The 16,057-nt window shown below is 40.0% G+C and overlaps 1 protein-coding gene across 7 annotated transcripts in view; it reads left to right on the top strand.

Annotated features, from left to right (window-relative positions):
• MAP3K19 (mitogen-activated protein kinase kinase kinase 19) overlaps window positions 1–16,057 on the top strand; it is a 65,669-nt gene extending 49,612 nt beyond the window's left edge. For 5 of the 7 annotated variants that reach the window (XM_045034790.1, XM_045034791.1, XM_023259278.2 and 2 more), the window contains 5 exons: window positions 2,198–2,241; window positions 4,238–6,685; window positions 8,911–9,060; window positions 10,141–10,838; window positions 15,689–16,057. In XM_045034790.1, coding sequence (XP_044890725.1) covers window positions 2,198–2,241; window positions 4,238–6,685; window positions 8,911–9,060; window positions 10,141–10,838; window positions 15,689–15,755 — 3,407 coding nt within the window. In that variant the 3' untranslated portion in view covers window positions 15,756–16,057. The remainder of the gene's footprint in view (window positions 1–2,197; window positions 2,242–4,237; window positions 6,686–8,910; window positions 9,061–10,140; window positions 10,839–15,688) is intronic. The other 2 variants (XM_045034795.1, XM_045034794.1) reach the window with 2 other exon arrangements.

The raw sequence follows: 16,057 nt of genomic DNA, 5'->3' as shown, positions 1-16,057 counted from the left end.
GGCTTGAACTGACCAACCGTGAGATCACAACCTGAGCTGAAGCTGGATGCTTAACTGACTGAGCCACCCAGGCGCCCATTCATTTGAATTTCTGGTGTTAACTTGTGGCATCTTTTCAACAGGGAAACCTCAGCCTCTAGAATATGATGACCTCTTAGAGTGCAAAGATTTTGTCTTTGTTGTTCACAACCATATTGCCATCTTCTGGACAGTATCAGTCACTCATTAGGCACTCAATTACTATTTGTTGATTAAATGCATAAAGAATTGGGGGGAGGTGCCTTTGGTAGCTGTGGCTAAGGGGAACGCTTGAACCCCTCCTATTGGTATCCTCTTCTTAGTTACCATTTTTCATCTGTGAATATCTTCTTTACCTGTGCTACATCTTAGAGAGGTCTGTTTCAAAGTCAAATTTCAAAATGGCAGCCGATGGCTAGAATGGACCTGTGGTATATTTTGTTTGGCTTTCACAGCACTTAAAAAAGGGGTGGGAGGGAAATTTCACATAAAGTCTGCAGCTCTATGGTTTCTCTTGACAATTAGAGAATCTAGCAGTATTAGATTATCCATCTGGAATGGACAACATCACCTGGGACTGGGTAATAATGGCTGTCCCTTTTGTTGGGGCACACAACTTCAGCTCACTACTGTCTGTCTGCCCCACTTCATCCATTTATGTGATCTGCTTTGATGCTGGACACATGGGAGCTTTTGGCTTCAACTTCAAGCTGTGGTGGTGGGTGGGGTTTTTGGTAAGAGGACAACTAGGTTTTACACTACCTAGTATATCCCATCTATGATCTACTCCATGTTTGAGCTCAAACAACTGTTGGGAGACAATTATACGTGAATTTTTAACATGTCTGCACAGTCCAAGCTTTATGACCAAAAAGCGCTAGGAAACTAGGTTAAAAGATGATTGAGTGATAAACATGTCTTAGAAATTAGAGTTCGTTTATTGTTCCAGAGAGATTCAGACATTTATTTCCTCAGGAGTTGTTCGCTTACATTCTAGAGTTATAAAACCCAGAGACACATTTCCCCTCTCTCCAGGAAATATTTGCTTACATTTCATAGTAAAGGTCTCTTTCTTGGGAAAGAGGGATAGGTTGGAGTGCCAATCACTTGGTATAATTTCTGAGCCTCATAATTTCAGGGTTCACTCCTGTGGTGTTTCCCCACAGGTAAACATCTGGTGCCCATTGTGTTGCCCTGTGGGGATTTGCGGTGTGCTTCAGATTCTGTGTCTCCCTCTTTCTGCTCCCCTGCCCCCAGCTTGCACTCTGTCTTGCTCCAAAATAAATAAATACTAAGAAAATTAAAAAAATAAATATAAACATAAACATAATTATGAATGTGAATGTAAGTACAAACATAAACATATGTACATAAATGTTATATATATAATATACATTTGCAGTCGACCTTTGACCAATGTGGGAATTGGGGACACTGACCCCATGCAGTAGAAAATCCATGTATAACTTAACTACTACTGTTAACTAGAAGTCTAATCCATAACATAAACAGTCAAGTAACACATATTTTGTATGTTACATGTTTTATATACTGTATTCTTACAATAAAGTAAGCTAGAGGAAAGAAAATGTTATTAAGAAAATGAAAATACATTTACAGTACTTATTTATCAGTATAGTAAGTACTTATAAAATACTTACAAATGTATTTATCAAAAAAAATCCACATGTAAGTGGATGCATGCAGTTCAAATCTGTGTTGTTCAAGGGTCAACTGTATATAAAAACATTATAGTGGTGCCAAGGTGGTTCATTCAGTTAAGCTTCTGGCTCTTGATGTCAGCTCAGGTCACTATCTCACAGTTCGTGAATTCGAACCCCTGCTGGGGATTCTTTCTCCCTCCCTTTCTGCCCCTCCATGTCTGTCTGTCTGTGTGTCTGTCTGTCTGTCTTTCTCTCAAATAAATAACTAAACTTAAAAAAAAAAAAGACATTATATATAAAACAACAACCCCCTTCAGTGGCAGTAGCCTAAAGTTTTGTGTAATCATTCCATGCCCAACTCCATATGGATTACAACAGGAAAAAATTAATTTTGACTTTTTCTCAGACCTTAGCACCAACATCACGATCACTCCATCTCCAAACTCTGGCTTAAGCCTGGCTGTGTTCACTCTACTACTAAGAATATCTAATTATTTTATTTTTTCTTGTTATAGAGTTTTCTACTCCTGATATGAAGTATAGTAGCCGAAGAATTGAGGTAAGATTAGTTTTAGCATTTCTGACTTAAGAATTAAAACCAAGAACTTTGTTGTCTTTGATAGAGACAAACTCTATCAAAGAACTCAGAACGAAAATCCTCAGCAGCTTAGCTTGGAAAACTATATAGTTTGTAGAGTCGCAAATAACTTCTGGGAGAGTGCTAGTTTGCCATTTATGTTTTTTTCCTGGGGTGTTTTCTGTTCTCTACATAATGAGGTGAGTAACTCTTTTAGACATATTTTAATTTGTCTTCTCTTAGCATGTCTAGAAATTAGGTAAATTTTTTCCCTAGTGGTAGAAAGGTTTTCCTAATTGTCTCATTAGTAAGTACAGCTTTTGGAAATATTCCTGTGAACCTCTCGACTATCTGTGTCTTCTGTATCCTATGAGCCTTTGAGAAAGTGCATGGGTCCTGCTTAGTGTTGTAAAAAGCAGTTTATTAGAGTTTATTAGCCTTAAAAAAATAATAATGGCTGCTACTAGGGAGATGTTTTAGCACTGGCAGAATCTGTCTTTATTTCCAAAGTTATTTTTCAGTGATGGAAGAAAATCATCAAGGCAATAAAACTGGGGGATTACACTGCATTTCACCTACTTCTAAATTTTTTTTTAATGTTTATTTATTTTTGAGAGACAGAGTGTGAGCGGGGAAGGGGCAGAGAGAGAAAGACACAGAATCTGAAGAGGCTCCAGGCTCTGAGCTGTCAGCACAGAGCCCAATGCAGGGCTCGAACTCACAAGCCATGAGATCATGACCTGAGCTGAAGCCAGACACTTAACATACTCAGCCACTGAGGCGCCCCTCACCTACTTCTAATGCCTAGATCTCTAATGTCAGTTTCCTATTCTCTTACACACAGGTGGCAGTACAATGAAAATTGAACAGACAGCTCTCAATTACCACTCATGATCCATGCTCATAAATATTCTAATATAATTAGGTATCAAATCTGTATACATGGAAAAAGCCACAATGGAAAAAAAGCTTAAAGTTAGAGTTTATAGCTTAATGATCATAAAGCTGTATTTTATATATTGCATTACACTGACCTCTAGAGGTTAATGGTAACAAAACCCAACTTAATTTGAAAGTAGTTGGAGGACGAAGTAAAAACCATTCAGGGTTGCTAACTTTCAAGTGTATGATGTGGCATGTTTATGACCGCACCTCAACAAAACAATTCAGTAAAACAATATGGAGTAGTTGTGTTCCAGATACAAAATCTGAGTTAGTCTGTAAGCTAATGATCATTGTTAAGGTAAATGTAACAAATTTTAAGCTGTTCTAAGTGGGAATTTTAAAAATCTTAGATCACTTCTATGGAAAGGAAAAAAATAAAATCCTCCTCTTAAAATTTTAATGTTTACATTGTAGGGCCTTTATTTTAAATACATAAACATGAATCTATGTCTATAATAATCTTGGGTTTTATTTTTTATTTATTCAATTTTAAAAGATTTTATTTTTAGGTAATCTCTACACCCAATGTAGGGTTTGAATTCATGACCCCAAGATCAAGAGTCACATGCTCCACTGACTGAGTCAGCCAGGTGCCCCCCAAAATCTTGGTTTTTAGAAGTACAATTTTACCAAAAATACTGGGAATGAGGTTTTATTTTTTTTTAATTGGGATCTCTAGGATAGCCTTGTACTTTGTTAAAGGCCTCCCTAAAAAGAATCTTAGAGGGGCGCCTGGGTGGCTCAGTTGGTTAAGTGACTGACTTTGGCTCAGGTCATGATCTCATGGTTTGTGAGTTCAAGCCCCACGTTGGGCTCTGTGCTGACAGCTCAGAGCCTGGAGCCTGCTTCAGATTCTGTGCCTCTCTCTCTGCCCATCCCCTGCTTGTGCTCTGTCTCTCTCAAAAAAAAAAATTTTTTTTAAAAATTAAAAAAAAAAAAGAGAATCTTAGAATCCCTTTGAATTACTTTAAACCAATTAACATGACATGCATATATGTTTCTGCATTCATTAGCTTTTTCTCTTTCCTTTTAGTTCCCTCTGCCAGCATTGTCACTTTTGCCCATGAAACCTGGTCTTCATACTGCCCCCCAAGATCACATGGATCAAAAGGAGAGAGAAAAAAATATTCTGAACTTTGTATCTTTCAAACATAAGCTCTCAGAGCCCAGAAGTCAATCTGATGAGGTTAGACCATTGAACAAGCAGCAGGAAGCTCCGTTTAAGGTGTTTGTGGATCAGACTCTCAGGTGCTCTGATAGCTCTATTTGGTCCAGAAACATGTGCTCTTTTTGGAAGGCTAACCATCACAGACAACATATGGAGATGGAGAACAGGAAATCCAAGGAAACAGAAGAAAGTGACAAAATTTCAATCTCTCACTTTGAAAAAGGACAATCTTTGGTGTCCTTTGAGAATTGTAAGGAACGCAGTTTTCCTACAGATAGGGAAGTGGATGTTGACTACCTTGGTTGTGAAATGAGAAAAGCAGAAGAGAATTCTCAACATCTTTTATCAGGAAAGAAAGAGGGTTCAGTAGCCAGAAACTTGTTTACAGATTTTGAAGTTGGATGTAACATGCCAGTCAAGTTCCAAGAAGCCCAGCCTTCAGAAATAATTCTAAGCCAGGGTGAAGAGACTAGAAATGATAAAGCTGATTTAAAAAGTACTTCAGTACATAAAGGTGAAGCAGTTGAGCCAAATCATATTTTAGAAGAGTATACTGTACTTAAAAGTTTGTCCAATGTAGTCCCTGATGGCCCCACTGAAAAGATTCCGCAAGGTCCTAGACGCATAGAGACAAGCATAAAAATGTCAATGGCGGAGGCAACCAAACCGGAAATGAATGGGATGGTACCTCTTATCCACATCACTTTCCCTGGAGATGAAACTCCCAAGGAACCAGCAGTAGCCAAACCAAGCCTCCAAAAAAGAAAGGGCACTCTTCATAGCAACAATAGCTTCAATATTCTTGTACATCAAGAAAATGACAGACATAAGATGAAAACCCCCAGAAATAAGTTGGATTCAAAGACCAAGACCAGTAATAGGACACCCCAGAATTTCATGATTTCCATTGAAGGTTCCATTAAGCCTACCATACATAAAACCAGTATAAAAACTCCAGTTTTCCCTGCTTTAGGGCTTGTTGACCCCAGACCTTGGCAACCACCCAAGTTTCAAAGGAGAATGCCACAGATAGAAAAGAAGCAATCAACTTACCGGGCTCTGAAACCTAAAAAGCAATCTTTTCCTTGCATCGGTAAGAATTCAGGAATAAAGAAGTCTTCTGTTCCTCTCTCTGCTCAACCAACAGAGCCAAGACTAAATTACTTAGATCTTAAGTATAGTGACATGTTCAAAGAAATCAATTCAACTGCTAATGGTCCTGGAATCTATGAAATGTTTGGGACCCCTGTTTATTGTCACATGAGAGAGGCTGAACGTCATGAGAACAAATATTATCGAGAGATATGCTCAGCTCCATCTGGCAGATGTATTACCAATAAATGTCGATCTTCACACAGTGAGAGGAGCAGCAACAGCAGAACAAGATTTTCTCAGAAAAGACCACATGTTAAACCTGTAAAGGTTTCACTTGGCATTAAACAAAAGAACAAAATTTTAATTTCTAAAGAAAAGGGTTACAAGGCTGTAGGTAGCAACGTACAAGACATGGAAAATGGTGATGATATTTCAGGTTCACAGTGGCAGATAAAGTCTTCAGGAGATGACTTTCTTTCTTCTAATAATGAAGTTCAGCCCTTGAACTCGGCTCTGCCTCATGAGCAGTCCACGGAACAGAATGAAGTCATTCCTGTTTCAGATTTGTCCACTGTTGAAGAAGTCTCTATGGAAGAGTCTGCTGATGAAGGAGACATTTCTAACAATCAAATACTTGCCACGAGCCTCAGAGATCTACAGAAACTTGAAGAACTACATCACCAGACCCCATTTGTCCTTTCAGAAAACAGTTGGGCAATGCCCAGTGAGAAGAATTCCAATAAGCATGTACTGCAAGAAAAGCAGAATACAGCATCGCTTGTTAAAATAGATGCCAACCAAATTTTAACTAATGATGTAGGGTTTGAAAGTGTTTTAGGTAAGTCTGAGAGACTTTTGAGTTTCTCTTTCCAAGAGAAACAACAGAGTGCATCTTCCCAAGCATATCAACATTGGGCACATTCTTTGGATCATGATAGTGTAGCTAATGAATCAATTACATATCAAACATTTGGACAAACTTTAAATTATGCAAATTCAATTTCACAAGGAATTCTAGATTCTGTAAAGAATGAAGAATTGACGGATGAACTATTAGGATGTCTAGCTGCAGAACTGTTAGCTCTTGATGAGAGAGGTAACACCTCTTGCCAAATAATGGCAAATGAAACAGATCCTGAAAATCTAAATCTTGTCTTCAGTAGGAGAGGACAAACCACACAAGAATTGGGTGGAGAGACAACCAATGTTAAAATACAGGTTGGTATAATTAGAATCAGTGATTCATTAGGGGCAGGAAGGGACCTCAGAGACAGTCTGGTTCAAACTCCTTACTTTCAAACAAGGAGTCAAAAACCCTAAACAGCTAAGAGTTTTGGCAAGGTCTCACTGTCTGGTTGCAAGTTTGGAATCCAGTTTATTTGACTTGCAGGCTAAGATGTTTTCATTATGCCACCTTGATTCTGGAGTTCAGCTAGCCTAACACTGCAAATGGAATCACATTGGGTACATTAATATAGCAAAACTATTTATTTAAAGTAGGTTCATATTTTATTCGGTGAAGATGTTTTCAATTAATAAATAGCAGAGAGGTAATTATGGGGAAAGTATTGCTCTAGGTGGTATGTGAGATAGAAAGAACTGAATGTAGCCCCTGGAGTAGATCACCACCTAATTCCAAAAAACATATGAAGACATGAAATATGAAAACTTTAACACAGAAATATCATTGGTGCCTACTGTGTTACTGGCGCTGGGCTAAGAACTAGAACAAGACTTAGCCATTGGTCTGAAGGAAGATAAGCGACAATCCTGAAAAATGTTTAAAAAATTTTTTTGGCATGGAAGTGGGCATGGGGAAGAAGAATAGCAACAGATCATTGGGATCATTGTTTTGTTGGTTTCAGTTCTCACTGAAATACTTGAGCCTCCTGTCCTATTCAAATTTTAAAGACAGAAACAGTAGGCTTAGCTGAAATATCATCTATTGAACACTGATTCAGGCTGTATCACACTGTATCACGATCAGGAACAGTTATTTTAGATAGTTTATCTAAGGATACATAAAGTATATAGTTATATCATAGCCAGGTTTATTGAGAACTTACCATGTAGGAGCAAGGGATTTTATACTGTCTTCTTTATATGCTTCAGAACAGCTCTATGAAATAACTAAAGGTAATAACAAGTCCCAATTTTGCAGATGAGAAATTTGAGGCTTAGAAAGTTACAGTCAGTGAGTGGTGGGACCACACCCTTAATCACAACACAGTGAGATTGTTCTTTGTCCTGAAATATCAGCCCTGTCCTTATGGTGAATTTGGTCTCTCCTGGGGGTAGAGAGTGATCCCTGGAGGCCTCCAGGCTTGGGTAGGAAATGGGGATATGTGTGTGCACACCTGTGTGTCAGAGATGAATCTACCACTCTGTCATTTTAAATTTAAGAAAAGCTAACAAGCTAGTAAATATCAGCCTGTAACCTCATCCTACAATGATGGAGTCAAAACTGACTTTTTACAGCCTTTTCCTCCCTAAGAAGTCCTTAAAATTTAGTTGGGATAGAAACAATGAAAGGATGGGGAAGAGGAACCCAAATGGCCCTTTCTTTCATGATGAAGGAGAGCCCTGCAGGAAGTCTTGCTTCCAATGGCCTTCACCATGTCTCTATGTCACCATCATTTATTTTTAAGAACTTGTAGAAGAGATCAAAGCAAAGCAGTTTGATCCAATCAACCAATTGGAAAACATGGTCTAAGTTCTTCAAAGAGATATTTGTTGAGAAGCAGGGCTTCTCAAAGTTTCCTGTGAAGGCAAATTGCTTGGGGATCATATTGAAATGTAGACACTGGTTCAGTATGTCTGGGGCCCGAGATTCTGCATGTCTAACAAGCTCCTATGTGATGTTGGTACACCTGTCTGCAGATTCTCCTTTGAATAGCAAGGGTCTAGAAGACCATAGATCTGTGTATTACAGCTAGTCTTGATCACTAGACCTGCTCATTGTGGCTGTGTGTTTGTGTGTGTGAAAGAGAGAGGGTGAAAGAGTATATATATGTATGTTTAAGTGTATATATATGTATGTATATAGGCGTGCGTGTGTGTGTGTGTGTGTGTGTGTGTGTGTGTGTTTGATTCTATGTGTTGTGGAAATAATTGAAGAACAAGGTTATTCAGAACTTAACTATAGCAAAAAAGTCAGCCACCATCACTTGTGTTTGGCAGAGACTCAAAGGCAGGCAGAGGAGTGGGCAAGATTCTTGGCAGGAAAAAGGGAAGCCTTTACTATGCCCTGATTGGAGGCTGTAGGCATGGGGAAGCTGTAGGCAGGCTAACAGGTGGCATCCTATATGATTAGTTATGCATATCTGGCTTTCTCTAGTTGGTCCCAAGTTAGAAGAAAGTAAGACTCTACTCTTTAGCCCTTTTTCCCCATCCCAATGACTCAGAGTTTAATGGTGACTTTTCTTTTTTTCTCATTGTCCCAGAGATATAGTAATGGGTTCAGGATATATGACAAGGACAAGAAATTTCTCAACTCAAATGAAAAGAAGACATTTTCTGAAAATAGTTTAAAGTATGAAGAATCTATCCTGTGGACTAAGGGAGAGGTCCTTGGGAAGGGAGCCTATGGCACAGTAAGTTAAATGGGAAACATGATGAAATCCCAAATCCCCACTTCTTCTTGACCTACCTTTTCCTCCCTAATCCTCTTGTGCACCCTTCACACCCTCTATGCTCTTCTACTTGAAACTCTTTCAGTTGGAAATAACAGGAAACTCAATCCAAACTGGCCCAGGGAAAAGGATGTTCACTGTTTTATGTAACTGAAGGGTCTGGAGTAGGTCTGGCTCTAGGCGGAGGTGATTTCAGGGGTCAAAAAAATATCACCAGGGTCTGGCCTCTTTGTATCTCTTCTAATAGGTCTTATTCTCAGGGTACATGTGGTGGTACAATAACCAATGTATTTCTAGCCTCTCATTCTCCTGGATCCAAGTCCAGTGGGAAAGATGTCTCATTGTTCAACAGCTCAGGATGTTACCATTGCTGAGAATCATTGCTGAGTGGCCAAAACAAAAGCTGTTCCTTACATTTTTTGAATTGCATGAAAGATCATCTAAAGTCCTAGCACATTAGATAGTATTTACATGCATCAGTTACAAGAAGACTGATCCCCAAAGAAGATAGGTTATGTTTCTAGCTGGGGACATATCAGCAAGAAGGTGGGAAGACATGAAACCACTGAAAATGCATGATGGGGTCACTGACAAGTTGCCCCAGTTCTGCCTTCCTCTCTCTCCTTAGAGCTTTGGCACTGAAACAGCCCTATTTCATTTATTTGGTGAGCAATTTTGCCATTGTAGTCATGTAGATATCTGTGAGGGATAATTACCCCAGTTTTATAGATGAGAAAAACTGAAGTCAAAACGATTATACAACTTACCCAAATTTACACAGCTGGGGAATGGTAAAGCCAGAATTCTAACCAGTCCAGGCCACTGAACTCCAAGCCATTATCATATCCATTCACCATGCTGCTCATCCCCGTTTTGGCCTCACTGAAACACTGACTTTGCTTAAGTACTTTGCATTTATGTAGGGATGAATCAACTTAGAGAAAGACAGGGTTTGGGAGGAGAAGGGAAAGACAAGTGTCACCTGAGGCATTTTGTGAACAAGTTCTATCATTTATATTTAATAATAAGGTTTGCTTCTAGGTATATTGTGGTCTTACTAGCCAAGGACAGCTAATAGCTGTAAAACAGGTGGCTTTGGATACCTCTGATAAATTAGCTACTGAAAAAGAATACCGGAAGCTACAGGAAGAAGTAGATTTGCTCAGAGCACTGAAACATGTCAACATTGTGGCCTATCTGGGGACATGCTTGGAAGAGAACATCGTAAGCATTTTCATGGAATTTGTTCCTGGTGGCTCAATTTCTAGTATTATAAGCCGTTTTGGGCCATTGCCTGAGATGGTTTTCTGTAAATATACAAGACAAATTCTGCAAGGTGTTGCTTATCTCCATGAGAACTGTGTGGTGCATCGAGATATCAAAGGAAACAATGTTATGCTCATGCCAACTGGAATAATAAAGCTAATTGACTTTGGCTGTGCCAAGCGTTTGGCTTGGGCTGGCATAAATGGCACCCACAGTGACATGCTTAAGTCCATGCATGGGACTCCATATTGGATGGCCCCGGAAGTCATCAATGAGTCTGGATATGGAAGGAAGTCAGATATCTGGAGCATTGGCTGCACCGTGTTTGAGATGGCCACAGGGAAGCCTCCACTGGCTTCCATGGACAGGATGGCAGCCATGTTTTACATTGGAGCACACCGAGGGCTAATGCCTCCTTTACCAGAACACTTCTCAGAAAATGCAGTGGACTTTGTGCGTGTGTGCCTGACCAGGTAAGAAACTGAAAACAGGAGGAAGAGAAATCCCCAGAGATTCCAAGATTGCTGACATTTCCCCTTGAAATTTATGGCCCACCAAAAAGGCAAGTAGGGAGTGATTTTGATGATTAGCTATATTGGGTGATTGTGCCCCTCGTTGCATCAGGGTATGGGGGCAATGCTTCAGGTAGGAGGTGCCTCAATTAAATGTTTGACAGTACTTATCAGGGACAGACAATACTTCCCCAAATCAATGGGAGCATGAACATGGCTATGAGAGGGACATCTTCCCAGGGACTGGTCATGGTGAAATGACATTGCCTGTCCTTTAAGTTTCCCTTTCCTGAGCTACCTTCCCTCTCAGAGAACCAGTGTCTCATTTCCTTCCTAAAACCAGCTCTCAGGAAACTATGTGAGAAATTCATTCATATTGAGGGATTGATATGAATCAATTGATCGATGACTGGAAAATTTAATGTATTGGTCCTCCCGCCCCCAAAATACTTGCATTTAAAATGAAGGGAAACATTTTGACCCAAAGGAACAAATCTCTAATTGAAGCTTTTCATGCATTAAGTGTGAAGAGTATTTGGGGAAGCAGAAAAGGCCCAGAAAGTTGCTTGTTTTTTCCTGTTCGGATGCTCCCTAGTATCTATGGAATAAAAATTTGGGTAAAATGTTAGAAGGGACCTTAGAGATTACCCACTCGTGTGGTTTTCAAACTTTTCTTAGACAGGTACTCTTCACTCACATGAGATTTTAATTCAGAGAGATGACTCTGGTTAAAGTATGACTGTATGTGTATGATGAGGGAGAGAGCTAAACAGTAGGGTGGAGGGGGGGTGTGGAGCCCACCCACCTGGCCTCTATGCACCTGGTGAGGCTCAACATTTAGTCATACGTACAAGGTGAGGACAGCCTGAGACCTAAACACAATTCTTGCTTTCTGAGACATGTGCTTTCTTATTCCTGGATGAAGAATTCTAGTGCCTCTCAACTCCCAAAATGGGTTTTTCTCTTTCTTAATGAATCTCAGAACCTGCAGTTCTCCCTGTCTGTTGACAAATGTGCTTCTCTTTCAGATTCTGTTTCTCTCTCCCAGATGTGTGTCAGAGTGTCCTGGTTGATTTCAGGGGATCATATAGGCCAAGGCAGGAATACATACTTCATACTCCAGTTCTGGGTATTCCTAGATGTAGATATGTTCCAGCATGGATTGTGTGGACAGAGCCCCAGGCACAGAGCTGCCCCCTGCTCACCCAAAGAAACCTCACAAGAGGGGTGCCTGGGTGGCTCAGTCGGTTGGGCGACCAACTTCGGCTCAGGTCATGATCTCGCAGTCTGGGAGTTCGAGCCCCACATCGGGCTCTGTGCTGACAGCTCACAGCCTGGAGCCTGTTTCAGATTCTGTGTCTCCCTCTCTCTCTGACCCTCCCCTGTTCATGCTCTCTCTCTGTCTCAAAAATAAATAAACGTATAAAAAAAAAAAAGAAACCTCACAAGAGACATAAAGGTGTTAGAAATGTCATATGAACCAGTACTAGTTTTAGAATTGGTCTTAGCTCTTAAGACTACTATAGTTGCTATGTTCTGAATTGAACAGTTCTCTATTATTGAGCCATAGAAAATACATTTCATTTTCTTTCCAGTTGTCATCTCTCTCTCTCTCTCTCTCTCACACACACACACACAGCTTTAAAGAGAAAGTGTGAAATCTTTATGACTTTCCTTTTTAAATTTTTTTTGTTTTGTTTTTATTTTATAGGGGAGATTTGACCATTGGGTCTTTCATGTCCTCTCCACAGATAGGAGTGAAACAAAGGCTAACGCTGGTTTGCATCTTGTTTGTGTATCTATGTCCATAGGTGTTATCCGTGTGAGATGTTTTCTCTACCTCAGGATGCTATTGCGAACACCAGTTTGTAAACGAGCTCCGTTTAATGTGTTTCAAGGCAAGCTCTTGTAAACATTGGGCATTCTAACACTCAGGAAGATCAGAACCCAAATGTTTTTCACATTCACGTGAATGGTGTGTGTGTGTGTGTGTGTGTGTGTGTATGTGTATGACTTTCCTTTTGAACCACTGCTTCATTAACTAATACACAACTCACACCACTAAGGATCAATTAATAGGGTTGTTGTGAGGGTTAAGTGAACTGGTATATGTAAATTACTTAGAGTATGGGGCACATAATTAGGGCTCAGCAGTTAATACTACTTGGGAGAATACTAATACATCTTACCTAATTAGTGTCACATACAAGCGTAAAATTATCTTTTGAAATTCTATGGAAAAGACCCTAAGGACTCTAGAATCTTGCCCTATGGCGGTATTCCTTGGATGTCTGGATAGTCAGAAATAAAGTGGGGGCAAGGCATTCTTAAAGATTCAGAAGTATAGATGACTAGGTACTGAGAAGGAACAAGGACTGAATAGAACAAATGAATAGAACAGAAATGAACTTTGGGGAGCAGTAAGAACTTTGAGTGGGGGTATTCCTATGGGCAGGTTGAAAGTTCTGGGAAGTCAGGCCAAGTAGTTTGGCTTTGTTGCAGTAGGCAGCAAAGAGCAGGGGACTGTAACGAGTTTGGGAAAGATCATGCCATAAAGAAAATGGCCTTTGGGAAAGCAGGTCAGAAGGCAGTGTATTAAGGACCTCAAATGGAGGCTGCTTGAGACTAGAAGGCCATGCAGGAATCAAGAGCTTTGTGGTTGAAGCAGTGGGAACTGTAAAGAGAAGAGTTCCAAAACATTCTAGGGGAAGGGGAATCAGGACTTGGTGATGAGGCACGATGAGGCTGCATAGTTTTGAGTATGGATAATGGAAGAAATAATCGAAAGTTGTGAAAGGGGAGCAGGGGAGGGAATTGAAGACAACCCACCACTTAAAGAAATGTCTGTTTTGTGAGAGACAGAGAGAGAGAGAGAGAGAGAGAGAGAGAGAGAGAGAGAACAGGCATGCGGGTGTGTGGCAAAGGGAGAGGGATTGGGAGAGAGTATCCCAAGCAGGCTCCATGCTCAGTGCTGAACCCCACGTGGGGCTTGATCTCAGGAACTGTGAGATCATGACCTGAACCAAGATCAAGAGTCAGGCGCTTAACTGACTGAGCCACCCAGGTGCCCCAAAGGATCCACCATTTAAGGAAACATTCGAAGCTATGGAATTGGGAGTCCAGGAAAGCAAGTTAAGATTGGAGGTACACATTTAGAAATCCTGAGGTTTGTAGCTATAGTCGTGAACCATTTAAGAGGGCATAGGAAAATGTTTTTGAAAATGCTCAGAGGAGAAGTAACAACCTTCATGGCATTAAGTCTAGCACATGGCTGAAGGAAAGAAAGGAGGGAAGGGAGTTGTCCCAAGGCGGGAGAACCAAGAGAAGTTTTCCCGAAGTCTATGCAGAGAGTGTTTTGAAAGGAGAGGTTAGTGAATGCTTCAAATGCTACTACAGAGATGACAAGGAGGATGAACTCATTTAATGAGAATATCATGGTAAATTTTAAGGGGCAATTTCTAGAGTGCAGTGGGACAGAGAGTAAGTAAGGATTTAGGATAATGAAGGTTGAAAAAAAGCCACTGCGTTTGGCTACATAAAGGAAAAGATTTTTGGAGAGAGGAGAGATTTCTGCGTATTTTCAAGACAAAAGAAAGGGCCTCCACAAGGGGAGCTTTTATTTCAAAATGACTTATAGTCACTTTATTTTTATGTCCATTTTCACCTGGGCTATTCCTGGTATTAATCCTCCTCGCACAAATTATCAAAAGATAGCCAATTTAGCCAAAATAATGCCTTTCAAGTAGGTCATTGCAGGTAACTATTAACTGGTTCACTGGTTCATTGACTAGTTCATTGGCAAAAGTTTAATTTCTTGAGGAAAAATAACCTAAACCAAAATAGTATTGTCTTCCATTATTTTATGCTCATCCAAGAGGGCCCCAAATGGGATTATTTCAATTAATCACCAAAATGCATTTAAATGTCTACTTCTTAAAGGCTATTTTTTTTTAATGTTTATTTTTGAGAGAGAGAGGGTTGGGGAGGGGCAGAGAAAGAAGGGGACAGAGGATCCAAAGTGGGCTCTGTGCTGACAGAAGACCGATGCACGTGGGGCTCAAACTCACAATTGTGGGGCCATTACCTGAGCCGAAGTCAAGATGCTTAACCAACTGAGTCACCCAGGCATCCCTGCTTTTTAAAGGCTTTTCAATTCTGGATTCCAGTGCCTCTCCATTTTAAAAGTAAATTTAATGCTAATTAAAGGCACATTAAACTGGACACCCAAAAGTAAGAATTTTACTGTGTAAGTTATACCCCAAATCGAACAACAGTAAAATGTAAAGTAGGGACTAGTTTTTAATCATAACAACTACTTTTTGAGCTATTACTGTGTGCCAGACACTGTTCAAAACCTGTATGTACATTATTTAATTCTCCAAAGAATTGTTATTATCTCCATCTTACTAATGAGAAAACTTTGTGTTGCTTACCTAAAATCATACTGATCAAAACTGAAGTGTAGACTCACCTCAAGTCTGTTTGGCCAAGACTGTGCTTCTATTTTTATTTTCCTGAGCACCTGTAAGCAGATCCATTTTTTTAATTTATTTATTCATTTTGAAAGAGAAACAGTGTGGGCGAGCAGGGGAGGGGCAGAGAGGGAGAGAATCCCAAGGGCTAACAGGTGCAGAGCCCCATGCAAGGCTTGATTCCACAAACTGTGAAATCATGACCGGAGCTGAAATCAAGAGTTGGACACTTAACCGAGTCACCCAGGTGCCCCTGTACTTCCATTTTTAAGTTGACAAGTGGATCCAGTTGGGAGGCACTTATTGGGTGCTGTTTCTAAAGTGTTTTTCCCTTCTTAGGGACCAGCATGAGCGACCTTCTGCTGCCCAGCTCCTGAAGCACTCCTTCTTGATAAGAAGTCATTGAACATACATCAACTTTCCTTTCCAGTTCCATTATAGATACACTCCGTGACTGCTTCATTGTGGGAATGATGGTTAAGGGACTTTTCCTATTGTTAAGTCAGCTCAACTCAACCAGATCCTGCAGTGTCCCTAACTAAAATGTTTTTAGGTAAATACTAGCCTCAAGCTTCAGGCGTGGTTACCCATGTATATGAGAAAATTTTCTTAAACAATAACAAAATGTATTGCTGTTTACAGTTTTAACTATCCTTCATTTTTGGCCTGTCAGTTTTAATGTCTTTAAAATAAATTGTAAAAACAAGA

The sequence above is a fragment of the Felis catus genome, chromosome C1 (assembly GCF_018350175.1).
Source record: "Felis catus isolate Fca126 chromosome C1, F.catus_Fca126_mat1.0, whole genome shotgun sequence".
Classification (NCBI taxonomy): Eukaryota; Metazoa; Chordata; class Mammalia; order Carnivora; family Felidae; genus Felis; species Felis catus.
The sequence above is the reverse complement of the archived record's forward strand: the minus strand, read 5'-3'. Positions and strand labels throughout refer to the sequence as shown.